This window comes from Ranitomeya variabilis, chromosome 3 (genome assembly GCF_051348905.1).
Source record: "Ranitomeya variabilis isolate aRanVar5 chromosome 3, aRanVar5.hap1, whole genome shotgun sequence".
In the NCBI taxonomy this organism is placed as follows: domain Eukaryota; kingdom Metazoa; phylum Chordata; class Amphibia; order Anura; family Dendrobatidae; genus Ranitomeya; species Ranitomeya variabilis.
The window spans coordinates 312,600,540-312,627,304 of record NC_135234.1 but is presented as its reverse complement, the minus strand read 5'-3'; the positions used below and the strand labels follow the sequence as shown (position 1 = coordinate 312,627,304).

Genomic DNA, 26,765 nt, shown 5'->3' with positions numbered 1-26,765 from the left:
TGGGATATTTTGTACATGTTAGATGTCAGTCTCTTTGGGGTTCAAACATTGTTGGGAAGCCTGGTAGTTTGGCTCCCGCTACCCTTTGTGCAATTATAAACCCCGACTGTCATTTTATCAACTAAAACATTTTCTTTAAAATATGCTATGTTCCCACATTTTTTCCATCAGCATCACTTTGCCTTTATATGGTGGTTTAGGCCGGGGTCACAATTGCGAGTGTGATTAGAGAAACTCGCACATCAATACTCGGCACTGCTGCCGGTACTCGGACTGGAGCATGCGGCTGCATAGAAATGTGTAGCTGAATGCTCCGGTCGTGAGTGCCGGTGGCAGCGCCGGGTATTGATGCAAGTTTTTCGCATCACACTCGCAAGTGTGACCCCGGCCTTAGACATATATGTTTCATGTGTATTGAGTGTCTTATATTTGTCAGTTAGACATATCTCCAGCATGTCCATTTATTCAGTGGATATCATTGCAGATTTCAAGATTTGCAATACAGAAGTAGAAATGTGCGTAAATTCTGTTGGATTTCCACAATAAAATGTTGGAGGTCTGCAATAGAAAGCTCTCATGGGACACATGCACATGGCAGATTCCCAGCCATAGTGATCTGCTTTGCAGGGTAAACAATAAGGCACAGTTGAGGCCAGCACTCAATAAACCATTTATTTAGTTATTTTATTTCATGGACCTCATCTTACTAACAGCTGCTACTTGTATTTATTCAGAATGTATGAGGAGATGGCTGACACGAACGCTGCTGTTGTATCATTGGAGACTCACACTCTGAAGATGGGAGATACGCTGGGTAAGGAAAAGAAGACCAATCCATTTCTACTCACAAGAAGAACATTTCAATGATCTGTTATTGTCTTTCCATGTAGATGGTTCCACAGTGAATTTGAGTGATGATATTGACATTGCCTATCCGATCACTTGTGGAGACAGCAAGGCAGTTTTATTCTGGAAGAAATTTGTGTGTCCTGGAATTAATGTCAAGTGTGTGAAGGTAAATTTCTGGAAATGGTGGTAGTGTTGGGGGGGGGGGGTGTATGAAAATACTAAATAACAACATATATTTCATGATTTTTACTGTTGGATTGCTCCCAACATCGCAAGTTGCCTATCCATCCCACCAATATAGACCAATGCGGCTCTTTTGAATGGATGGCCATACACCCACATCACTGTTACATACATATAAATAGATGCCTTTCTTTACTCCTCTACACCCAGCAAAAATGTAATTTGGTGGAAGAAATTATCTGCATTATCAGTGCACTGCAAAGTGTCAGATCAGCAATCTGGCACTATACAGTCATGTCTTCCCCTGGGGCAATGTAAACAAAAAATCTATATATATAATTGTCTAAGGGTTTTTCCGTCTGTCTGTCTGTCTGTCTGTCTGTCCTGGAAATCCAGGCCTTGACCAATCAGCGATGGGCACAGTATCGACGTAGATGTCATAATGGTTGCCATGGCGACGATGATGTCATAAAGGTTGCCTCAACCAATCAGCGACGGGCACAGTCTGCCGCGAATTCTGGAATCATCATTGTCCATATACTACGGGGACATGCATATTCTAGAATACCCGATGCGTTAGAATCGGGCCACAGTCTAGTATATATATATTTACACGTGTAAAAAAAAATAAAAATCTAATGGTCACTTCCGTCTGTCTGTCTGTCTGTCACGGATATTCATTGGTCGCGGCCTCTGTCTATCATTGACATCCAAGTCGCTGATTGGATGTGGCCATTTTGCCGCGACCAATGAGCGACGGGCACAGTCCGGCGGCAAAATGACCGCTCCTTACTCCCCGCAGTCAGTGCCCGCTCCATACTCCCCTCCAGTCAGCGCTCACACAGGGTTAATGGCAGCGGTAACGGCCCGCTTTATGCCGCGGGTAACGCACTCTGTTACTGCTGCTATTAACCCTGTGTGACCAACTTTTTACTATTGATGCTGCCTATGCGGCATCAATAGTTAAAAGATCTAATGTTAAAAATAATTTAAAAAAAAAAATCGTTATATACTCACCGTCAGTCGGCCCCTCGGATCCAGAACCAGCCTTTCCTGCTTCTTGCGACGCTCTGGTGACCGCTCCATGCATTGCGGTCTCGTGAAACCGCTACGTCATCATCTCGCGAGACCGCAATGCACTCTTGGGACCGGAGCGCGCGAGGAGCGTCGGTAACCGCTTCGCCTGGATCTGGGGCCGACGGAAGGTGAGTATATAACTATTTTTTATTTTAATTCTTTTTTTTTTTACCTGGGATATGATGCCCACATTGCTATATACTGTGTGGGCTGTGCAATGTACTGCGTGGGCTGTGCAATATACTACGTGGGCTGTGCAATATACTACGTGGGCTGTGCAATATACTACGTAGCTGTGCTATTTACTACATAGGCTGTTATATACTACACTAGATGGTGGCCCGATTCTAACGCATTGGGTATTCTAGAATATGCATAGCCACGGAGTATATTGCCCAGCCACGGAGTATATTGCCCAGCCACGGAGTATATTGCCCAGCCACGGAGTATATTGCCCAGCCACGGAGTATATTGCCCAGCCACGGAGTATATTGCCCAGCCACGGAGTATATTGCCCAGCCACGGAGTATATTGCCCAGCCACGGAGTATATTGCCCAGCCACGGAGTATATTGCCCAGCCACGGAGTATATTGCCCAGCCACGGAGTATATTGCCCAGCCACGGAGTATATTGCCCAGCCACGGAGTATATTGCCCAGCCACGGAGTATATAGCACAGAGCCACGTAGTATACAGACTTAAAATAAAAAATAAACATATACTCACCTTCCGAAGGCCCGTTGAAGTCCTGGCCCTGTGTGCACGCAGCAGCTTCCGGTCCCAGGGTTGGTATGAGCGCAGGACCTGTGATGACGTCGCGGTTACATGACCGTGATGTCATGGCAGGTCCTTCTTGCATACCATCCTTGCCACCGGAACCTGCCGCTTGCATGAAGCGGTCACCGGAGCGTCGCGAGGAGCGGGAAAGGTAGCGGAAGGTGAGTATATAATAATTTTTATTTTTTTTTAATTTTTAAATGCTGCATAGACAGCATCAATAGTAAAAACTTGGTCACACAGGGTTAATAGCTGCTGTAACGGAGTGAGTTACCCGCGGCATAACGCGGTCCGTTACCGCTGGCATTAACCCTGTGTGAGCGGTGACTGGAGGAGAGTATGGATCGGGCACTGACTGCAGGGAATATGGAGCGGGCGCCGGGCACGGACTGCAGGGGAGTAGGGAGGGACTAATCGGACTGTGGCCGTCGCTGATTGGTCGCGGCAGCCATGACAGGCAGCTGGCGAGACCAATCAGCGACTTGGATTCCATGACAGACAGAGGCCGCGACCAATGAATATCCGGGACAGACAGACGGAAGTACCCCTTAGACAATTATATGGTAGGATGGCCGGCCGCGAACAATCAGCGACAAGCGCAGTCCGAATCCTGTGTATTCAATGTATTATTCTAAAATCTTCATAAATAAACTACATACATATTCTAGAATACCCGATGCGTTAGAATCGGGCTACCATCTAGTGTGTGTATATATATATATGTATATATATATATGTATATATATATATGTATGTGTATATATATATATATATATATATATATATATATATATATATATATATATATATATATATATATATATATATATATATATATATATATATATATATATATATATATATTTATTATTCCAATAAATATATTTATTTGTCTAAATAAAAAAAACAAAACAATAAAAGTACACATATTTAGTATCGCCGCGTCCGTAATGACCCAACCTATAAAACTGTCCCACTAGTTAACCCCTTCAGCGATCACCGTAAAAAAAAAGAGGCAAAAAACAACGGTTTATCAAACCACCGAACAAAAAGTGGAATAACACGCGATCAATAAGAGGGATATAAAAAAACATGGTACTGCTGAAAACATCATCTTGTCCCGCAAAAACGAGCCTCCATAAAGCATCATCAGCAAAAAAATAAAAAAGTTAGTCCTCAGAAAATTAAACGATGCAAAAATAATTATTTTTTTATATAAAATAGATTTTATCGTATAAAAGCGCCAAAACATAAAAAAAGATGTAAATGAGGTATCGCTGTAATCGTACTGACCCGAAGAATAAAACTGCTTTATCCATTTTATCAAACATGGAATGGTATAAACTCCCCCCCCCCCCCCCCCACCCCACCCCTTGGGAAAATACAAAACTGGGGGCTAAAAATTAATTTTTGTGAAAAAATATGATTTTTTATTTTTACAGCTCTACATTATCAACTTCTGTGAAGCACTTAGTGGGTCAAAGTGCTCACCACAGATCTAGATAAGTTCCTTAGGGGGTCTACTTTCCAAAATGGTGTCACTTTAGGCACATCAGGGGCTCTCCAAACGCGACATGGCGTCCTATCTCAATTCCAGTCAATTTTGCATTGAAAAGTCAAACAGCGCTCCTTCCCTTCCGAGCTCTGCCATGCGCCCAAACAGTGGTTTACCCCCACATATGGGGGTATCAACATACTCAGAAAAAATTGTACAACAACTTTTAGGGTCCAATTTCTCCTGTTACCCTTGGTAAAATAAAACAAATTGGAGCTAAAGTAATTTTTTTGTGAAAAAAAAAAAAGTTCATTGTTAATTTTTTTTTTTTTTTTTTTAAACATTCCAAAAATTCCTGTGAATCACCTGAAGGGTTAATAAACTTCTTGAATGTTGTTTTGAGCACCTTGAGGGGTGCAGTTTTTAGAATGGTGTCACACTTGGATATTTTCTATCATATAGACCCCTCAAAGTGACTTCACATGTGATGTGGTCCCCAAAATAAAATTTGTGTTGTAAAAATGAGAAATTGCTGGTCAACTTTTAACCCTCATAACTCCCTAACCCCAAAAAATTTAAATGTAAAGTAGACATGTGGGAAATGTTACTTATTAAGTATTTTGTGTGACATATCTCTGTGATTTAAGGGCATAAAAATTAAAAGTTAAAAAATTGCGAAATTTTCTAAATTTTCGCCAAATTTCTGTTTTTTTCACAAATAAATGCAGGTTAGGCTACGTTCACATTTGCGTTGTGTGGCGCAGCGTCGGCGACACAACGCATGCAAAACGCATGCACAACGCAGCGTTTTGTGACGCATGCGTTCATTTTTTGCATGATTTTTGGTGCAGAAAAAACTGCATCATGCAGCGTCCTCTGCGCCCTGACAGTTGCGCCAAAATGACACAGGCGTCACAAAACGCAAGACAACGCATGTCCATGCGCCCCCCATGTTAATTATAGGGGCGCATGACGCATGCGTCGCCGCGGCTGCGCCGCACAACGCTAATGTGAACGTAGCATAATTTCAAAGAAATTTTACCACTATCATGAAGTACAATGTCACGAGAAAACAGCGTCAAAATCACTGGGATCCGTTGAAGCGTTCCAGAGTTATTACCTCATAAAGGGACAGTGGTCAGAATTGTAAAAATTGGCCCGGTCATTAACATACAAACCACCCTTGAGGGTAAAGTGGTTAAGCTAAATGGTACCCTTTCATATAGCAGCACCATGACAATGTACAAGTGTGTCTTTTGGGATAAGAAAGATATGCGCTACTTACTGATTGATTTCAACCAATTTTTCCCTTAGGGTACCGTCACACATTGAAATTTCCATCGCTACGACGTTACGATTCGTGACGTTCTAGCGATATCGTTACGATATCGCAGTGTCTGACACGCAGCAGCGATCAGGGATCCTGCTGAGAATCGTACGTCGTAGCAGATCGTATGGAACTTTCTTTCGTCGCTTGATCACCCGCTGACATCGCTGGATCGTTGTGTGTGACAGCGATCCAGCGATGTGTTCGCTTGTAACCAGGGTAAACATCGGGTAACTAAGCGCAGGGCCGCGCTTAGTAACCCGATGTTTACCCTGGTTACAAGCGTAAACGTAAAAAAACAAACCGTACATGCTCACCCGTCGGTGTCCTTCAGGTCCCTTGCCGTCTGCTTCCTGCTCTGAGTGCCGGCCGGAAAGTGAGAGCAGATCACAGCGGTGCTGCGCTCTGCTCTCACTGTACGGCTGCACTCAGAGCAGGAAGCAGACGGCAAGGGACCTGAAGGACACCGACGGGTGAGCATGTACGGTTTGTTTTTTTACGTTTACGCTTGTAACCAGGGTAAACATCGGGTTACTAAGCGCGGCCCTGCGCTTAGTTACCCGATGTTTACCCTGGTTACCCGGGGACTTCGGCATCGCTCCAGCGCCGTGATTGCAACGTGTGACCGCAGTCTACGACGCTGGAGCGATATTCATACGATCGCTGCGACGTCACGGATCGTGCCGTCGCAGCGATGAAAATTTCAATGTGTGACGGTACCCTTAGTTGCTGATATTAGTGCTTTTTATCTTATACACTTTTCATTTACCCTTCTTTATTTAGTTTAATGACCAGCTGATTAGCCCTAAGCACTTTGTTCATTTGGCTGGAAAATCAACTTTAAAGGATTGGAAAAGAGCGATTCGCCTTGAAGGAGTCATGTTACGGTAAGGAGTTTGTGGAAACTTTCCTAGGAATCTTTAACATATTTCATGTAGTTCTATGGTAGTTCTATAATATTCCCATTCCATTGCAGAAAAATGATGGATTCAGGCCAGATTGATTTTTATCAACATGAGAAACTCTGCACCAACACATGCCGAAGCACTAAGTTTGATCTGCTCATTAGTAGTGCTCGTGCCCCTGTTCCCGGACAAAGCAATGTTGTGCAGAGCCCACCCACAGGGGAAGGTATGTATTTACTTGCTTCTGAAGATGGCATAGGTTGTGACAGAAAATATCCGGCACACATGTCTATTGGTAATACCTGCTGTTTTAATCTAAAGGGCCTCTTTCTCTGGTGACTTTATCAGAGGAGATGATGGAAGATGGTACTATTGACTGGGGCTCAGGTCTCACTGCTACAGTACAGATGAATAGAGATGACCAAGGCAAAAAGGATGAGGAGATATCTGGTAGGAAAATTCAGACTTGTGTATCCGCCATTTCTTTATTTTTTATTGGAATCTAGTACTGTATTGAAGTGCCATCTCCTGTAGTAACATTTTAAGAGAAAGTCATCAATAAATTCCTTCTGAAAGCGTTGCATAGTATAGATCATTGCTAGGACATGTACAAATGCATAGGTTAGCAAAGTTGCAGTATATTGCTAAGCTGTAACCAAATAAAAAAAAAAAACGTGGTCAAAATTGTTGGTACCCCTCGTTTAATGACAGAAAATGGTCACAGAAATAATTTGAATCTGACAAAAGTAATAATAAACGTTAAAAAAAATCTCTGAAAATGAACAAATGAAAGTCAGATGTTGCTTTTCAACCATGCTTCCACAGAATTAAAAAAAAAACAAAAAAAATAAAACTTCCACTATTCCTCACATAAAATTAATTTTTAGCATCTGCAGGACAATCATGTGTGCCTGCTATTATAGAGAATGAATATTCACTGTCTCCACTCCCATGGGTGTTGGGAGCAGTGAATATTCATTGACCTTTAATAGCTGGCACAGTAGCAGCAGATGCCTGCTTCCTGCAGTTGCTGGGCGATCACGTGTGACCACTACTCAAAAGAATGAATATTCACTACTCTCCACGGCCATGGGAGTGGAGAGCAGTGAATATTCATTCCCTTTAATAGCGGGCACACGTGATCGCCCGGCAGCTATGGCCAACATTGTGCCCGCTATTAAAGATCAATGAATATTCTATAAAAAAATTAACTAATAAAGATTAAAAAAAAGCATTTTTTTTTTTCGTAATTCACTAAAGTAGCAAATAAAAATTCAGATTTGGTCACTTGACATGGAATGACCCAGTCGTTCTTTCGCAGTGCCTGTGAATATGCAGAATTTATAGGGAGGAGAGGAATAATACAGTCCTCTGTATTAGTGCATATACAGCTCAGGCAAAAATTAAGAGATCACAGCAAAATGTTCAGTTTGTCTGATTTTTCTTTTTATAGGTATATTTTTGAGTAAAATGTAAATTGTTTCAGTCTATAAACTTCTGACATGTCTCAGAATTTCCAAGCAATAAATTTACTATTTTTTATTTTTCTCAAAAGGACAAACGGTAAAAAAAAACCCCCAATGCTTTCAGACCTCAAACCATGCAAAGAAAACAAGCTCCTAATAATTTAGAAACAACAATACTAATGTGTAGGGTTGAGCGAAACGGATCGGACAAATTCAAAAATCGCCGACTTTCGGCAAAGTTGGGTTTCATGAAACCCGACCCGATCCTAGTGTGGGATCGGCCATGCGGTCGTCGATCTTCGCGCCAAAGTCGCGTTTCGTATAACGCGTTCATCGCCATTTTTCAGCCAATGAAGGAGGACGCAGATTGTGGGCAGCGTGATGACATAGGTCTCGGTCCCCACCATCTTAGAGAAGGGCATGACAGTGATTGGCTTTCTTTCTGCGGCGTCACAGGGGGTATAAAGGGGCGTGCACGCCGACCGCCATCTTACTTCTGCTGATCTCAGCATAGGGAGAGATTCTGCCGATCGTAGCATAGGGAGAGATTGCTGCAGCTTCATCAGAAGCAGGGATATAGTTAGGGAGGGAAGATTAACCCCCAAACCGCTTGTGCTGTAGCGATTTCCACTGTCCAACGCCACCTTTCTTTTGCAGAGACAGTGGAGGGTATATTTTTGTGCATCAGCTCTGTAGCTTATTAGGCTGCCTTATAAGGCTCCCTGATAGCTGCATTGCTGTTTGGACGCTGCTGTGCAAACCAACTGCTTTTTTAAAAGCAAATATCCTGTTGCTCCTTTTTGCACAGTTAAGGTACCGTCACACTAAACGATATCGCTAGCGATCCGTGACGTTGCAGCGTCCTGGCTAGCGATATCGTTGTGTTTGACACGCAGCCGCGATCAGGATCCTGCTGTGATATCGCTGGTCGTTGATTAAAGTTCAGAACTTTATTTGGTCGTCAGATCGCCGTGTATCGTTGTGTTTGACAGCAAAAGCAACGATACCAGCGATGTTTTACAATGGTAACCAGGGTAAATATCGGGTTACTAAGCGCAGGGCCGCGCTTAGTAACCCGATGTTCACCCTGGTTACCAGTGTAAAATGTAAAAAAACAAACAGTACATACTCACCTTTGCGTCCCTCGCCGTCCGCTTCCTGCACTGACTGAGCGCCGGCCGTAAAATGAAACCACAGCGCAGCGGTGACGTCACCGCTCTGCTGTTAGGGCCGGCGCTCAGTCAGTGCAGGAAGCGGACGCCGGGGGACGTGTGACAGACATCAGAGGGTGAGTATGTACTGTTTGTTTTTTTACATTTTACACTGGTAACCAGGGTAAACATCGGGTTACTAAGCGCGGCCCTGCGCTTAGCAACCCGATGTTTACCCTGGTTACCCAGGGACCTCGGCATCGTTGGTCGCTGGAGAGCGGTCTGTGTGACAGCTCTCCAGCGACCAAACAGCGACGCTGCAGCGATCGGCATCGTTGTCTGTATCGCTGCAGCGTCGCTAAGTGTGACGGTACCTTTATCTTGTTTATTTGTCTACACTTTGTGTGCAGCAGTCCTTTGTATAGCTGCCATACTTGTCCTGAGATCATTGTAGGGAGATTGAAATTGTACTACAGTTCTTGTATTTTTTCATATATCTTCCAGCCACGTTCTGCTACTTACATTGTGTTGTGTTATACACTGGGCCTGAGTTTTGGTGCAGTCTCCCCACCAAAAAAGGGAGATTCAAATTGTCACAAAGTGGATATAAGTCAGTTCTGTTAGTTTGTCGTATATCAGCCAGCCACGTTCTGCTACTTACATTGTGTTGTGTTATACACTGGGCCTGAGTTTTGGTGCAGTCCCCCCCCCCCAAAAAAAAAAAAAAGGGAGATTCAAATTGTCACAAAGTGGATATACGTCAGTTCTGTTAGTTTGTCGTATATATTAGCCAGCCACGTTCTGCCACTTACATTGTGTTGTAAAATACACTGGGCCTGTGTTTTGGTGCAGTCTCCCCCCAAAAAAAGGGACATTTAAATTCTCAACAAGTGTATATACACCTTCTACCTTGTTTTACAGTACCATATAACGGTTGTTATTTTGGTTAGATTTTCCCAAAAATGAGGAAGTCTGGTGGAAGAGGCCGTGGGTGGTCGTTGCCAGCTGGTACTGATGGTGGTGGTGGTGGTGGAGCATCTGGTGGTAGTGGGAAAAGCAAAATAGCACTTAAGGCTTGAGGTGTTGAGCCAGCGTCATCGTCTGGCTACACAAGGCCTCGAGGCTCCCTTATCTTGGAGTAGGAAAACCGCTTTTTAAGCCGGAGCAGCAGGAAAAAGTTTTGGCTTTCTTTGCTGACTCAGCCTCTAGCTCTTTAGCCTCCTCTTCAGAAAGTTCAAAATATAAAAGCAGCGAGTCGTCAGTGGATGCTCCCGGTCAGTAACAAGACGTTTCCTTCACCCAAACCAAAAGTGAAGGATGCATCAAGCGACACTACAGGTTACTCCATGGAGCTCTTTACACATACCGTGCCTGGGTTAGAAAGGGAAACTAACTGCCCATTACAAGATGAATCGGACATGGAGTGCACTGATGCACAGCCACAGCTAGATTATTGTGCTGTTCCATTGACTCAGATCACTACATTGCCCTCGCAGTGTACTCGGCCAGAATCTGACCCTGATGAGACTATGGTGCCCCGTCTCGAACGCTATAGCACCTTACACGGTGACACAGAGGAAGGTGCACATGACATTGAAGAGGAGGTGATAGATGACCCAGTTGTTGACCCAGATTGGCAGCCATTGGGGGAAGAGGGTGCCGCTGCCAGTAGCTCAGAAGCGGAGGTGCATGATCTGCAGCAGCCATCTACATCGCAACAGCTGTCATCTGGCAGGCCCGTATCAGGCCAAAAACGTGTGTCAAAAACAAAAACCGTTTTAGGACAGCGTGGCCATCCGGTGAAAGTAGCACAGCGTGCAATGCCTGAAAAGGTATTCGATAGTAGGAAGAGTGCAGTGTGGCAATTTTTTAACCAAGATCCGAATGATCAGTCAAAAGTTATCTGTAAGAAATGCTCAAAGACCTTTAGCAGAGGGAAGAATCTTCAATATTTAAATACAACGTGCATGCGTAGACATTTAACCAGCATGCACTTGCAAGCCTGGACTAACTACCAAACGTCACGTACCGTTGGTGCACCTGCTCAGAATGAAGGTAGTCAGCAACGCTACATTGCTTCCCTCACTGTAAGCCCACCGGTTAGGACACCACCAGCAGCAAATGTGGAGGTAAAGTCGCAAGGCCAAAGCAGTCAGGGAATCGCAAGGTTATTGGTAGGAAACACTGTATGTAGGCCAACATCAAGAATACCATCACCAACCCTCTCTCAATCCGCCATGTCCACCACCACCACCACTAGTTCCACCATATGCAGCTCTCCAGTCCAGCTCACCCTACAAGAGACTCTCGTTAGGAAAAGAAAGTACTCATCCGCGTACACAGGTTTTGAACATCCACATTGCTAGACTAATCTCGTTAGAGATGATGCCCTACCGGTTGGTTGAAAGCGAAGCTTTCAAAGACCTGATGGCCTACGCAGTACCACGCTATGACCTACCCAGTTGGCACTTCTTTGCGAGAAAAGCCATCCCAGCCCTCCACCAGCATGTCAAAGACCGCATTGTCCATGCACTGAGTCAATTAGTCAGTGGAAAGGTGCACCGCACAACAGATGCATGGACCAGTAGGCATGGCCAAGGACGTTACGTGTCCATCACGGCGCACTGGGTTAATGTGGATGCAGGGTCCACAGGGGACAGCCATAGTGGGACAGTTCTGCCTAGCCCATGGTCTAGGAAACAGTTGGCTGTAGGCTTTCGCCACCCCCCCTCCTCCTCCTCCTCCTCCTACAGAAGCAAAAACTCGTCCACAGAGCGCAGTAGCACGATCACTCCATCCGCAGCTGCCAGTGTTGCACACTAGGTGTCCCATTATCGAACAGCTAGTGGTAAGCATCAGCAGGCTGTGTTACAAATGAAGTGTTTGGGCGACAACAGACACACCGCGGAAGTACTGGCCGAGTACTTGCAGCAACAAACGCAGTCATGGCTGGGCAGTGTACATCTTGAGGCAGGCAAGGTAGTCAGTAATAACAGAAGGAATTTTATGGCTGCCATAGCCCTTTCAGAACTGAAACACATACCTTGCCTGGCTCACACCTTGAACCTGGTGGTGCAGTGCTTCCTCAGAACTTATCCGGAGTTACCAGCCCTGCTCCTGAAGGTGCGAAGACTTTGCTCGCACATTCGCCGGTCGCCCGTACACTCCAGCCGTATGCTGAACCATCAGCGATCCCTGAATCTTCCCCAGCACCGCCTAATAATCGACGTTGCAATAAGGTGGAACTCCATACTGCACATGGTTCAGAGGCTGTGCGAGCAGAGGCATGCTGTAATTAATTTGTGGGAGGATACACATACACGGGCAGGCACTTGGATGGCAGACATGGAGTTGTCTGGTGTGCAGTGGTCGAAGCTACAAGACCTTTGTCAAGTCCTTCAGTGTTTTGAGGAATGCACAGGGCTGGTAAGTGCAGACGATGCCATCATAAGCATGAGCATCCCACTAATGCGTCTGCTGATGCAAAGTTTGACGCACATTAAGGAGCAGGCGTCTGCAGCCGAGGAGGAGGGAAGCCTTGATGAGTCAGCCATTGTCTGCTCAGGGAACTCTCCTGAACGAGATGGTGGACGAAGAGGAGGATGATGGGGATGAATATTTATGGGAGGAGGATGCTTCTCAGGGGGCAATAGAAACTGGTGGCGTTGCAAGGTCAGGTACAGGGTTTTTGCGGGACACAAGTGATGTTGATTTGCAAGAAAGTGCTCCTCAACCCAGCACAAGCAGTGAATTAACACCTGGAACATTGGCCCACATGGCTGAGTATGCTTTGCGTATCCTAAAAAGGGACCCCCGCATTATCAAAATGATGACCGATGACTATTACTGGTTGGCCTGCCTCCTGGATCCACGATATAAAGGAAAATTACAAAATATCGTGCCACATGAGAACCTTGAGCAAATATTGGCTACCAAACAAGCAACTCTTTTAGACCGTTTGGTTCAGGCATTTCCAGCACACAGCGGCGGTGATGGTTCTCACACGAGCCGTATGGGGCAACATGGCAGAGGTGTTAGAGGTGCACAAATCCGAAGTGGCGTTGGACAGCAGGGTTTTATGACCAAGTTGTGGAGTGATTTCGCAATGACCGCTGACACGACAGGTACTGCTGCATCGATTCAAAGTGACAGGAGAGCATTTGTCCAGTATGGTTGTTGGGGTCGTCACGACAATAACCCTCATTCACCAGTCATCCCAAATTAGAGTATGAGCAGAGCATTGGTACCGGGTAAGAATGAGTCAGACAAAGAGCTGGTTCAATCTCAGTTGATGCTCGTGCATCTACAAGTATCAGCAACGATCACAGCAACTGACTTTATTTCCGGATACGCAGTACTATATTTCCGGATACGCAGTACTATATTGTGTATTAGGAGAAGGAATGCAATAGGCGGGGTTTAAGCAGTACAAGTCTAGTATTCAGTCTCTCTGATTTGTCCTGATGTCTTCTGGTGAATCCTCCTCTCTTCACATATCCTAGGTTTCGATTTCAGAAGAAATGATACTTGGTTTCTCAGAAACAAAAGTAGGGCATAGGTGAATACTGGCAGCCATTTTAAATATAGTTACATCTACATTAGCTTAGAGAAAGGGAAAACTTATTGTTTCACAGCATAAGAATATATAACAGTACAAAAAGTGTATAAAGATATATCTTTTCACCCTGACAATCCCCCCCCTAAACACTAAGTTTTTCCCTTCAAGAAAGATCCTTCGAGACTGTCCATGTGATGGGGAAAGGGGAGGTGGATTTCTTCATCCAGACACCTCAGAAGCTCTCCCCTTGCGAGAGGCCTCCAGGCAGCTGAACCCTCCGCTAACCTCACATGGAGCTCTCCCGCTGTCCCTAAACTAAGTCTCTTAGCGTCATTTGAGAATAGGGGGTTTTGCCTAATTTCTTGAGGGGGACGTACTTGGGGATCTCCCCTGGATCAGTACCATCGTACTCTAGTGGGTCTACTTCTTGGTTGAGGAAGGTGCCGGTCGGAGTTGCTTTGGCAATAACCTTTTTATACAAGGGAATAACACAACAGAGAATTATCGATCCAATTATAAGGAGGGCAATCAGTACCAGACAAGCTTGTTGAAGGAATCCCTTGAGCCCACCCAACCAGCCGGAAAAGAAAGATGTGTCTACTCCAGCATTAGTTTTCAATTCTGCTGCCAACCCAGTTATCTTTTTAAGGGCTATCATGGTTTTTCCATTTACTCCAGAGTTCTGAGGGATATAGGTACAACATTCTTCTCCTACCATCCCACAGACTCCTCCTTTCTCAGCTAAGATCATATCAAGGGCTAGTCGGTTTTGGAGGGTCATTCTAGTGTTAGGGCTCAAATCCTCAACTATACCCTGAAAGGCATCACAGCTATAATTGACAAATCTTTGTTCACTGTAATATATGTAATTGATCCAATCAACATTTTTATTAATCTGCACCTGTGGGATTAGAGAAGCAAAGCCAGCATAAATCTGGTTCTGAGCTTTAAACTGGTCAGGCACCCCCCTTGGCACTCCAATGGCATCAATATATATTAGTGGATCTTCTTCATAACTCATGTGGAGCTGATCAAGACTTCTCTTTCTGGTAGATTCATCAGGTACCTCTGGATCCCAAGGTAAAATCTTGAGCTGCATAGCTAGTTTAACAAGGGTGCATTGACCTGTCCAGGCGTTAGGCAACCTAGGACGGAGCTTACCATCTCCACATACACAATATATGTACGACATTTATTGGTTATGTTTAATTAGCAAGTCAGTATCTAAAGAACTATTCTCTTTGCAGAAACCTGTCTCGAAGATCCCTACTGGTGTACCTGTGGTGTCGTGGGAATTATAGCAGGTGTAATTGTCAGCTAATACGGTTACTTCTCCTGGGACCTTTAGTCTGGGTTCCTCATGAATTAGTGGGACATAATCTGGGCAATCAGTGGGCTTCAGACCTTTCAATAGATTCATGACACAGGCAGTGGTGCTGTCATCAGGAAAAAGCAATGCATGTGTGTATAGATGTGTATTCGCAGCAGCACAAGCAATACATCCTACAGAGATATTCTGGACTCTTACATTGTATCTCACCCATTCTAACCATAGGTTTTTCCTTGGGTCTGTTTGAGTTTCTATGGAGAAAACTTCTTGCCAACTGAGACCTGGAATGGGGATTACTTAATTAACTACATTTTGCAAACGCTCACCTGGGCCTGTTTTAGCTGTACTGGTAACAGGGGCCTTGGTTGGTCTGAAGCTAATATCCTGGAGCTGTATATGACCTAAATTCCCATAGTATCCACCATTAAATACATTATGAAAATGCCTTCCCAGTACAAACGTCTGCAAGTCAGCAGATTGGGGGCTTTCGAGATTTAGGAGGAGGGGGTGACAGTTTCTACCCTATTTACAGCCCCTAAGTGGTTGCAGAAGGGCTGTAAGATGCATTCTTCCACGAAGACTCCTACCTGTCCCATCCTTAGGGAACATGGCTTCGCTAGGTTTATATCCCCAATCATCCCCCGTATTCCAGGCAGCATTTGACCAATAATAACAATTATTGTTGTCATTTCTGGTAACACATATATAAAACTGGATAATTCCCTCTACCACCCGTTGAGTCTCGAGGCACCTGACTACATCACAGAAATCAAATCGCCAGATATTTACCGGGGCCGTTAGGTTTACCCAGAGAATAGTGGCACCAGGATTCTTATTTACAATAGGGGCCGAAGAGGTAGGGGCGAGGATGGCCCTCAACCCCAGGACCAAAAACAACAGCAACATTTCCCTTCAGTCACTACTGTGACTAAACACTGGTTCGGTCTCTTATACAGTGTGAAACATGGATCCAGCTAGGTTTTCCTTCGAGCTTGACAGCTGTGGCTGTGGTCAGGAGCACTTGGTATGGTCCGTCAAAACTTGGTTCCAGGCTCTTTCGGACGTGCCGCTTTATCACTACCCAGTCTCCTGGCTCCAAGGGATGGTGTCCAGGAACCTTGTCTGGGTCTGGAAGAGAACTGAAGACCGTTAAATGCACTTTGGCAAGGTGTCCATGTAAGGCCTGCACATAGCTAGTCAAGTCCTGGTACTTGAACTGCAACTATTATGGAAAGAAACATCCAAGATTGGGGCCCCTGCCAAACAGAATCTCATACCGTGACAGTCCTGTCTTCCTGTTTGGGGTATATCTTACTGAAAACAAAGCTAGAGGAAGGCATTCTGTCCATGGTTTACCAGTCTCTGCCATTGCCTTCTGGATTTTAAGCTTAAGAGTTCCATTTAGTCTCTCCACTTTTCCACTGCTCTGCGGATGGTATGGAGTATGCAATGCTTAACTTACTCCCAGTGCTGCCATTACCTCTGACATGATCTCTCCAGTAAAATGGGAGCCCCGATCGCTTTCAATGACCTCAGGAACTCCATACCTGCATATGATCTCAGCCATCAGTTTCTTCGCCGTTGTCTTAGCCGTAGCTTTGGCAACTGGGTAGGCTCCTGGCCAACCTGAAAATAAATCAATGCAGACCAACACATACTCATACGTCCCTACCCTAGGCAACTGAATATAATCAATCTGCAGTCTCTGGAATGGGTAAAGGGGCCGGGGAGTGTGTTTGGATGGAGTTTTCACTGTCCTACCCTGACTATGTGTGGCACATATCATGCAGCTCTGTACCTGCCTTTCTGCACAGGTGGAAAACCCGGGGGCAATCCATTGTTTCTGTAGGGTGTCACACATGGCCGTCTTCGAGTGGTGCACATTCCCCTGCAGAACCTGTGCCATCATTGGGTACAGTACCTGTGGTAGGCAGACCTTTTCACCCCTCCCCCATAGCCCAGTGACGGTATCAGAGCAAGCCCCTATCTCTTGCCACCTATTTTTTCTCCTCCTTACTTGCCTGTTCTTGTAACCGGGCTAAGATGTCTTTTGACACAAGTGGAGATGGTGGGGTGTCTAGGTGATGTACTTTAGAGGCTACAGGAGTGCTTGCTGCTTTCTTGGCAGCCTGGTCTGCCAGTGCGTTACCTTTGCCTGTCCATCAGTGCCTTTGGTATGTGCCTTTACCTTTATGATGCCTGCTTGGGTGGGAAGCTGTAGTGCATTCATAAGTTGCTGGACTGCCTCAGCATGTTTAATGGGGTGGCCATTTGCTGTCAGGAAAGCCCTGGCTCTCCAGATAGGCCCATAATCGTGTGCAATGCCAAAGGCATACCTGGAATCAGTGTAGATATTTACAGTCTTACCTTCTGCTAGTTTGCACGCTTCTGTGAGCGCCTTGAGCTCTGCTTCTTGTGCAGACATATGAGCTGGCATTGACTCTGCCTTGATTACCTCATGTTCTGAGACCACAGCATATCTGGTACAGAAGCGTCCTTGGTCACCTTGGTGACGGGATCCATCTACAAAAAGCTCAAAATCAGCATTAGGTATAGGCACACTAGAGACAATAGGGAGACCAGCTGTTTCCTGAGACATCAATTCTAGACAATCATGTGGTTGGGAAACCTGATCTTGTTCCTCTGGATCCATTCTAGAAAGAAAAAAGAGTGTCCTTTTCCATGTCACCTACTCCTCCCCCATTTGGATCCATAGGAACGAGAGAAGAGTAGCGGGGTTTAGGACAGTGCACTTTTTCAAAGTCACATTAGTAGGCATGAGAATAGCACACTGAAGTCGCAGCTATCTGGCCATAGACAGGTGGCTAGTGGAATGTGAGACTGGATTTGTGTACGGTGGGAGGAGGGCAGGAGCTGAAGTCTGTTACATGGGCCACTGATAAGGAACGGAGCTGCGTCCTTGTACTGCGGTGGGGGCTAGAGAGCGAGTAAGAATTGCTGCGGCTGCTGATTTAACCTTTAATTTCCCTGCTGATACAGAATGGGCTTTTTGTTACAATGAGAATCCCAGATCTTTAAATACTACCATAAGACGCCCATAGAATTTCTCAGCAGTCCTGGATATATTGGTGCCTTGGGGTTAAAGGGCATAGGGCTTACAGTCGGGAGTAGAGGCTTAATTTCCTGGGGAGGGACCATATCATCTAACAGGAAGCCCCCCTGTTTCAGATTATTATTTTTAATTATTTGCTTTCCTGACACATTAATCTCAGTCACTTTCTCAGTTCCTTCTTGCACCACAAAACATCCAGTTTTTTTTTTTGTCATAGTAATAGACAACTTTCTTTGTTTTTGCTACGTTGAAAAAAAAAAAAATCAGAATTCACATCCTCTGTTGATCCTCAATTTGCTATATATCAACCACTCCACTTGAAACAGATGAATCTTTTACCAATCTTTCAATCACACTGATAACCAAACAATCACTTACAAGTTTCCTTCTAAAACTAGGCACTAGATTTCACTTTCAATTTACAATATTTCTTTGTACTTCAAAACAATATTATCGCTTTAAACAAAACAGATCTACCAGCGCGTACTACACCAAGAAAATACAAAGAGAACGCAGCCATGTGCCCCCTCCATTCTAGGGACACCGAGATAAGAAAATCACAGCATTCCTCAGCACAGAGAAAGCAATAAAGCTGCTGTTTGACCCCTCCCATCGAGTATTTTAGAAAGCTTTCACACAGAAACGGAATACAGCAGTTCTCAGACTTAATTTCTACAAAACCTTCCTCTGATCCTCCCTCTCCATCAACCTCTTTCCATCCTTCGTTCTTTAAGCCTCACGCAACTCGTAAATGAGCTTGCGCTTGTTCTAACAATCCTTTATCTTTCAACATGCCCCTTTTGTTCTCTATGAGATTGTGCCATGTAGACGGCTGCAATCTCCCTGACGAGGGCAGTCCTACATACTTGTACAACCTGCCAACATTCTTGACTGCCTTCTTGCCCTCCCGTGACTCTACTATTGTCTTGACTTCCACAGCATCCTCGTTTAACTTGTGGGGCACAGACTACTTCTGCTTTAAGAGACGCAGCATGACTCACAGAATACTATGCCCTTCTGCAGCAGGCCACTGACAACGATATCAACACTGTGTCCTATAGCACGGAACCTCGCGTTCAACGTACTAGGAATAAAGAGCCTCACGCTCGATACTTCCTGTCCCTAATCTGAACAACAGTGATTACAGACTATCCTGTCACGATATTCTAAACCGTTGGGAGGCGGCCTCCTAATGAGAGCCCCTCCACTGAAATACAGGTGGTCCCCTCTTGGGACGTCTTAATTACCTAGTTGTACAATATCACAGAGGCTGCGTCTCCTATCCCTTTCTCTAAGCCGCCCCGCAATCTACAACTTGCTCAATCTTTCACTCCACTTCACTACTAGACAATAGTCACGGGTAGGGTGGTTGAATGGAGTACAATGACCGGTGGAGGAGGTATGGTGTACACGAGGACGCGCAGGATGCAACGTCTCTCAGTTGCTGGTTCAGAGCGTGGCACGGGATCGCGCTCGGTCTCACCACTCGACCGGTCACCCCTCAGACCCAAGGAGACCACAGACAAACCAATAACGGCTGAGACACTAGCAAGTGTGACACATACAGAGTATATGATCTCCACTTACCGTGTTTGGAGGGTGATCAGTCCTCGAGGTCAGCCACTACGAGTGTCGTCCACGGACATCCAGGAATGGGTCCAGGGGGTCTCGGATCGCTGGCCACGCCCCACGTTGGGCGCCAAATTGTCGGGGTCGTCACGACAATAACCCTCATTCACCAGTCATCCCAAATTAGAGTATGAGCAGAGCATTGGTACCGGGTAAGAATGAGTCAGACAAAGAGCTGGTTCAATCTCAGTTGATGCTCGTGCATGTACAAGTATCAGCAACGATCACAGCAACTGACTTTATTTCCGGATACGCAGTACTATATTGTGTATTAGGAGAAGGAATGCAATAGGCGGGGTTTAAGCAGTACAAGTCTAGTATTCAGTCTCTCTGATTTGTCCTGATGTCTTCTGGTGAATCTTCCTCTCTTCACATTTCCTAGGTTTCGATTTCAGAAGAAATGATACTTGGTTTCTCAGAAACAAAAGTAGGGCATAGGTGAATACTGGCAGTCATTTTAAATATAGTTACATCTACATTAGCTTAGAGAAAGGGAAAACTTATTGTTTCACAGCATAAGAATATATAACAGTACAAAAAGTGTATAAAGATATCTTTTCACCCTGACATGGTTACAAACTACTTTTCCTCCCTTATCGATGTTCTCCCTCACAGGTCATTCCCCTTTGATTACTGGGCATCTAAAATAGACACCTTGCCTGAATTGGCAGAATATGCATTACAGGAGCTCGCTTGCCCTGCTGCTAGTGTGCTATCAGAAAGAGTCTTCAGTGCTGGTGGTTCAATACTGACCAAAAAAAGGACACGTCTGGCTATCCGAAATGTTGATGATCTAACCTTCATTAAAATGAACCAATCATGGATTTCAAATTATTTGGCCCCACCTTCCCCTGCTGACACGTAGCTTGCCTGAAAAATGTCTTGCTTTTGGCCTCCTCTTACTGACTGCTCCAATTCCTCCATTTGCAGCTGCTGAATGTCCACCATAGGCCATTTTTATACCTCCCTAAATGGGCTGAGTCCCCCCACAGGGCCGTGGTCACCACCTCGCGCAAGCACCCGTGCGAGTGGCGTTTGCCTGGACAGGTGGGTGTGCCCACTCTTGGGCGATGGCACTGGCACAGGGTCCCTCATAGTACAATGAAGTGTCTCTGAGGGTGGTGGTGCACAACCAACGTCAGACACACCGTCGTAATATGAGGGGCCCTGTGCCAGTACTGCCGCCAACGAGAGTGTGTTCCCCCCAGCTCCAGCAGTGCTCTACCACTAGCAATACTTACCTCTCCCTGCTCCACCACTGTGTAGTCTGGGCTGTTAAATTCTTCAATGGCACTGCCAATACAAATTTGTTGAAATGATAGTTAAAATATACAGGGGCCCTGGCCTCCATTTAGACCAGTTAATACTTTGCGCCTACTACCACTGTCTGCTACTCAGCAGAGGAGCCCATCCCTGTACCTAGCTATGCCACCTGTTTATTTATGAACAATTTTTTGACAGACATTTAGCCCACTTTATTATTTGGGCCTACTCACTGTGTCTGCCCCTCATTACAGTTGTCCTCCACTCAACAAAGCAATGCCACCTGTTTAGTCCTGTTACCAATTTTGAACTGCATTTAGCCTACTTTATTATTTGGGCCTATATCTGTGTTTCCTCCTCATCCTGCCCATTGCCCAGCCACTGCTAGATGAGTCTGCTGGTACATTGACCCAGACCACTACATTCCCCTTGCACTCTACACAGCCAGAATCTGACCCTGCTGAAAGTCAGGTTCCCCTTCCCGCATGCTATACCACCTTACACAGGGACAAAGAGGAAGGCGCAGATGAAAGTGCAGGTTCCTTCATCAGGTGGGGGGGCATACTCGTTGGCGACGTCACTGGCACAGGGCCCCTCATAGTACGCAACAGTATCTCTGCCGGTGGGAGGCGCCACCCGCCGTCAAACACACCGCCGTACTATGAGGGGCCCTGTGCCAGTGCCAATGCCAACGAGTGGGCCCCCCCTGCTTGCTCAGGATCACAGCACTTGCAGAGTTGAAATACTTACCTCTCCCTGCTCCACCGCCGTGACGTATTCCGCGTTTCCTGGGCCCACGAAAATCTTGAGCCAGCCACAACTTTAGCCAAATGACCCCCAGTTTTCAATGCCTAACTATTATGATAAAGTAAATTAAGATTGACAAGCTTCAGTAAGAAGAATTGATGTTTTTAGCATTAACCCCTTTCTGACCTCGGACGGGATAGTACGTCCGAGGTCAGAAGCCCCGCTTTGATGCGGCCTCCGGCGGTGAGCCCGCATCAAAGCTGGGACATGTCAGCTGTTTTGAACAGCTGACATGTGCCCATAATAGGCGCGGGCAGAATCGCGATCTGCCCGTGCCTATTAACTAGTTAAATGCCGCTGTCAAACGCAGACAGCGGCATTTAACTACCGCTTCCGGGCGGCCGGAAATGATCGCATCGCCGACCCCCGTCACATGATAGAAGGTCGGCGATGCTTCTGAATGGTAACCATAGAGGTCTTTGAGACCTCTATGGTTACTGATCCCCAGCAGCTGTGAGTGCCACTCTGTGGTCGGCGCTCACAGCACACCTGCATTTCTGCTACATAGCAGCGAACATCAGATCGATGCTGTGTAGCTGAGGTGATCGCGTTGTGCCTGCTTCTAGCCTCCTATGGAGGCCATTGAAGCATGGCAAAAGTAAAAAAAAAAAAAAAAAAGTAAAAAAAAATGTGAAAAAATGAAAAAAAATATAAAAGTTTAAATCACCCCCCTTTCGCCCCAATCAAAATAAATAAAAAAAAATAAAATCAAACCTACACATATTTGGTATCGCCGCGTTCAGAATCGCCCGATCTATCAATAAAAAAAAGCATTAACCTGATCGCTAAACGGCGTAGCGAGAAAAAAATTAGAAACGCCAGAATTACGTTTTTTTGGTCCCCGCGACATTGCATTAAAATGCAATAAAGGGCGATCAAAAGAACGTATCTGCACCAAAATGCTATCATTAAAAACGCCAGCTCGGCACACAAAAAATAAGCCCCCATCTGACTCCAGATCATGAAAATTGGAGACGCTACGAGTATCGGAAAATGGCGCAATTTTTTTTTTTTTTCGCCGCTTAGACACCTAACATGACTAGGTTATTTTTTACCTATCAACTCATACTGACCTGAAGAATCATAATGGCCGGTCAGTTTTAGCATTTAGTGAACCTAGCAAAAAAGCCATGCAAAAAACAAGTGTGGGATTGCACTTTTTTTGCAATTTCACCGCACTTGGAATTTTTTTCCCGTTTTCTAGTACACGACATGGTAAAACCAATGATGTCGTTCAAAAGTACAACTCGTCCTGCAAAAAATAAGCCCTCACATGGCCAAATTGACGGAAAAATAAAAAAGTTATGGCTCTGGGAAGGAGGGGAGTGAAAAACGAACACTGAAAAATGGAAAATCCCAAGGTCATGAAGGGGTTAAAATGGGCACTGTAGGTGTTTTCCTGTCCTCCACTCACTGCCGACTTTAATTCCCCATTGACTTGCATTGGGTGTCGTGTTTCAGTCGGCCCCCAACTTTACGCAATAATCGGCCGATTTCACCCGACCCAACTTTTGACAAAGTCGGATTTCGCGAAACCCGACTCGATCCGAAAAAAGTAAGTCGCTCAACTCTACTAATGTGTTAACTCAGGAAGAGCTCAGAAATCAATATTTTGTGGAATAGCCATGATTTTTAATCACAGCTTAAATGCATCTTGGCATGCTTTCCACCAGTCTTTCACATTGCTCCTGGCACAAAAATGTAAGCAGTTGTTCTTTGTTTGATGGCTTGTGACTATCCATCATCCTCTTGATTACATTCCAGAGGTTTTCAATGGGGTTCAGGTCTAGAGATTGGGCTGCCCATGACAGGGATTTCATGTAGTCGTCTCTTAATTTTTGCCAGAGCTCTCTAGTGAGTGCCTCAACTTGCTACCCACAAGCTCATTTTTGTTAGAGCTCCTAAGGGCATGTGCCCACGATCAGGAAGAAGAGCAGTGTTTTAGAAGCGGCACACTTGCGCTGTGCCCAAAACACTGTTCTACATTTGAAACGCAGTGGATGGCATTTAAAGAAATCCCATGCCCCTGTGCTTCTATTTGACGCTGCTGAAACTCATCCATGGTGCAGGTTTACGAGCTGCAGAATGTCAATTTCTGTTGCGATGACGCTAGTCTCCGCAACAGAAGTTTCCACAATAGAAATGTATTGGATGCGGTAAATTCGCATTGTTCAGTGTACACATGTGGATTTGCCTGCGTGATTAGAAGGCAGCAAAAATGCGCTGCTATTTCCTAATCATGGGCACGTACCCTGATAATGTCCCTAGTACAAAGATATTTGCCTGACTGAGAGATGCTATGTAAACTTTCTTAAGCTCCCTAACCTAGAAAGTAGCAACTATTTACAATCCTGAAAAACTCATCTTAGTCTATCTATTGCCTCATTAAACAGCCACTTTTATTTCATATTTTGAAAAAATGTTCCCTTTTTTTTTGTGCGCAGACACATGGTCTGCAAAAAAACCCACAAGCTAGTGAACAGCACCATACATTGAATATTTGTTCTATCTGTGAATATTGCATAGAGCACGTATGTCTGCATGAGGCTTATCATTTATCCTGTTGCTTGATAAGAAATGCAGTATAGAATTACCATGCACAAGTTGGCATATTATAGAAAGAAAACTTTGTACATGTTCTCCTTTCAGAAGAGACTTTGCTTTTCTGGAAAGGGATCTCTGATGTAGGACTTATGGATGAAGTTATCTGCAAAGTCCAGAATGAAATTGAGGAGATTTTAAGTGGTGTCCAACAGAGAATAGGCCAACAACCCTTTCAGATTACAGGTGAGTCAAGCTGATCTAGGGGGCGACACACTACAAAGTAGAAGAATCTCATTAACGTTTATGGGAAAGTAAGCCTAAAAAATAACCAGTCTGTGTCCGGGTTCTAGATGCCACTGTACTCAGTAATATTGCGCAAACATTTGGTCTCCTGGATGTTGTGAAAAAAGTTCTTGGGCGAAAAAGGAATCTGGCAGACCAGAGGGAAGAACAATATCATTATACACTTGCCGGTAAGTTTTCAACAAACTGTAGTTTGTAGTACAAAGGATTCTGCATTTGTTGTCTGTACCCGACTAACTTGAATTTGGAAAGCTGCATTTTTCAGTATCCCATATTTTCTTCCCTTAGTTGAGATCTGTTCCTAGTGTTGATTTTACAAATAAAAATGGACAGACACACATGAGAGTTCAATGTGAGAAAATGTTGAAATTGACTGACATATAAGGATGGATTTTTTTTTTTCTTTTCCAGATCTTGAAAGGCAGCTGGAAGAACAAAAGAAGCAGGAAGGCAGTCACTCTCCAGTTCTTCAGAATGTGGTCCTAATGCCTGTTAACACTCCTAAACCCCCCAAGAGGCCTCGACTTCAACGGCCAGCATCTGCTGGTACTTTAAGTACTCAGGCATCCCAGCCGCAGTATACAGTGCTCTCTCCTCTCACATTAGCACCAGTCGGACAGCATTTTTCGTTAGGTGGTTTACGGTATACCACTGTACTAGGCAAAACTGGGGGAAGTGATGCCCTTACTGTATTAGCGACAGAAATGCAGGATTCAGGGTCTTTAGGTGCAGTTATGAGTCCAGTAGAGCTGGTCGCAATGGATTCGGGACTTGGGCAGGATGGAGTTGGAGAAGAGGGACAGACGATCATTCAGATAGACCCAGCACCGGACCCTGAAAGTGGCTCTAAGGTGATGCAGCTCGGTGATGGAAAGGTTCTAGGGGTTGGACACACTGATGACCTGCATGATGTGGAAATTGTGGTGTTAGAAGATGAGTAACAGCCATAAAACCGAGAATGACCTAGTTCTAGAGTTAATTGGAAATAAACTTAATTTATTATATTAGAAGCCCTTTATTACTTTTTTTTTTTTTTTTTATAAACGTTGGCTTAGTTTCAAAAGCAACATTAATAGGTGAGAGGGAGGCTTTGCCTTTTAAAGAATGGACCTTTCAGAAAAACCTATGAATATAAGTGCAGTCTGTGCTTATCCTGTACATAGTGTGTAAAGATATGAATGTCAAAAGCTAATTTTTTAATTAAAATAACAAATGTATTGCTATATTTTGTAATGATTTATTTTATATACTGACATTACCATGGAGGTGGTAAATCCTACCAGAAAAGGATAGAAGGATCATTAATTTCATTAAACAGAAAACCTCAAGCAGAAAACACTTGTGTCTGCAAGGACTAATGGAAAAGCATCTTGTGGAAATCTCTCTAAGATATGAAAATATCCCGAAAAGTGTTACAAAACGTCTCCCAAGAGCAAACTATGGAGGAAGCCTAAGGTTGAATTCAGATGTCCGTGAATCATGGACTGGTCATGGGGTTTCCTGACCTGAAATGAAGCAGCCACATATATGATGGAGACTGTCAGGAGATCCGCGACCAGTCCATAATTGGCCTGTGTTTAATGGACATCTTAATGAAGTCTTAGGCTAAGTTCGCACTTAAGCGTTTTTATGTACATTTTCAGCTCTGTTTTACAGTACCAGCAAAGCCAATGAGATTTCAGAAATCTCGTGCACACAGCTTGGTTTTTGTCATCAGGATTTTGTGCTGTTCATGACTTTTTTCACAATGTTGCATCACTTCTTTCAGCGTTTTATACCCATTGACATGAAAGGGTGGTGAAAAAACACACCAAAAATGCAGGTATCAGGTTTTGCTGTGCCAAAACCTGATTCTATAGAATAGGACTTTTTTTTTCCAACATTAAAGTTTATTAGCATGCACAAGAGACAAATCTAGCTTGCCAAAACCGTAGGAAAAAAAACATTTTTTTTTTTTGTTTTTTTGATCAGGTTTTGCTGCAGAAAAAAAAGCTATAAAAACAGCTAGTGTGAACTTACCCTTAGATT

General features: G+C 44.6%; 1 protein-coding gene across 2 annotated transcripts in view; it reads left to right on the top strand.

The window, feature by feature from the left end:
- The window catches only part of GMEB1 (glucocorticoid modulatory element binding protein 1), a 48,521-nt gene extending 22,559 nt beyond the window's left edge, over positions 1–25,962 (top strand). For both annotated transcript variants that reach the window (XM_077295643.1, XM_077295644.1), the window contains exons 3-10: positions 735–814; positions 891–1,015; positions 6,492–6,595; positions 6,685–6,839; positions 6,935–7,063; positions 24,540–24,677; positions 24,785–24,907; positions 25,149–25,962. In XM_077295643.1, coding sequence (XP_077151758.1) covers positions 735–814; positions 891–1,015; positions 6,492–6,595; positions 6,685–6,839; positions 6,935–7,063; positions 24,540–24,677; positions 24,785–24,907; positions 25,149–25,678 — 1,384 coding nt within the window. In that variant the 3' untranslated portion in view covers positions 25,679–25,962. The remainder of the gene's footprint in view (positions 1–734; positions 815–890; positions 1,016–6,491; positions 6,596–6,684; positions 6,840–6,934; positions 7,064–24,539; positions 24,678–24,784; positions 24,908–25,148) is intronic.
- The last annotated feature ends 803 nt before the right edge of the window (positions 25,963–26,765 follow it).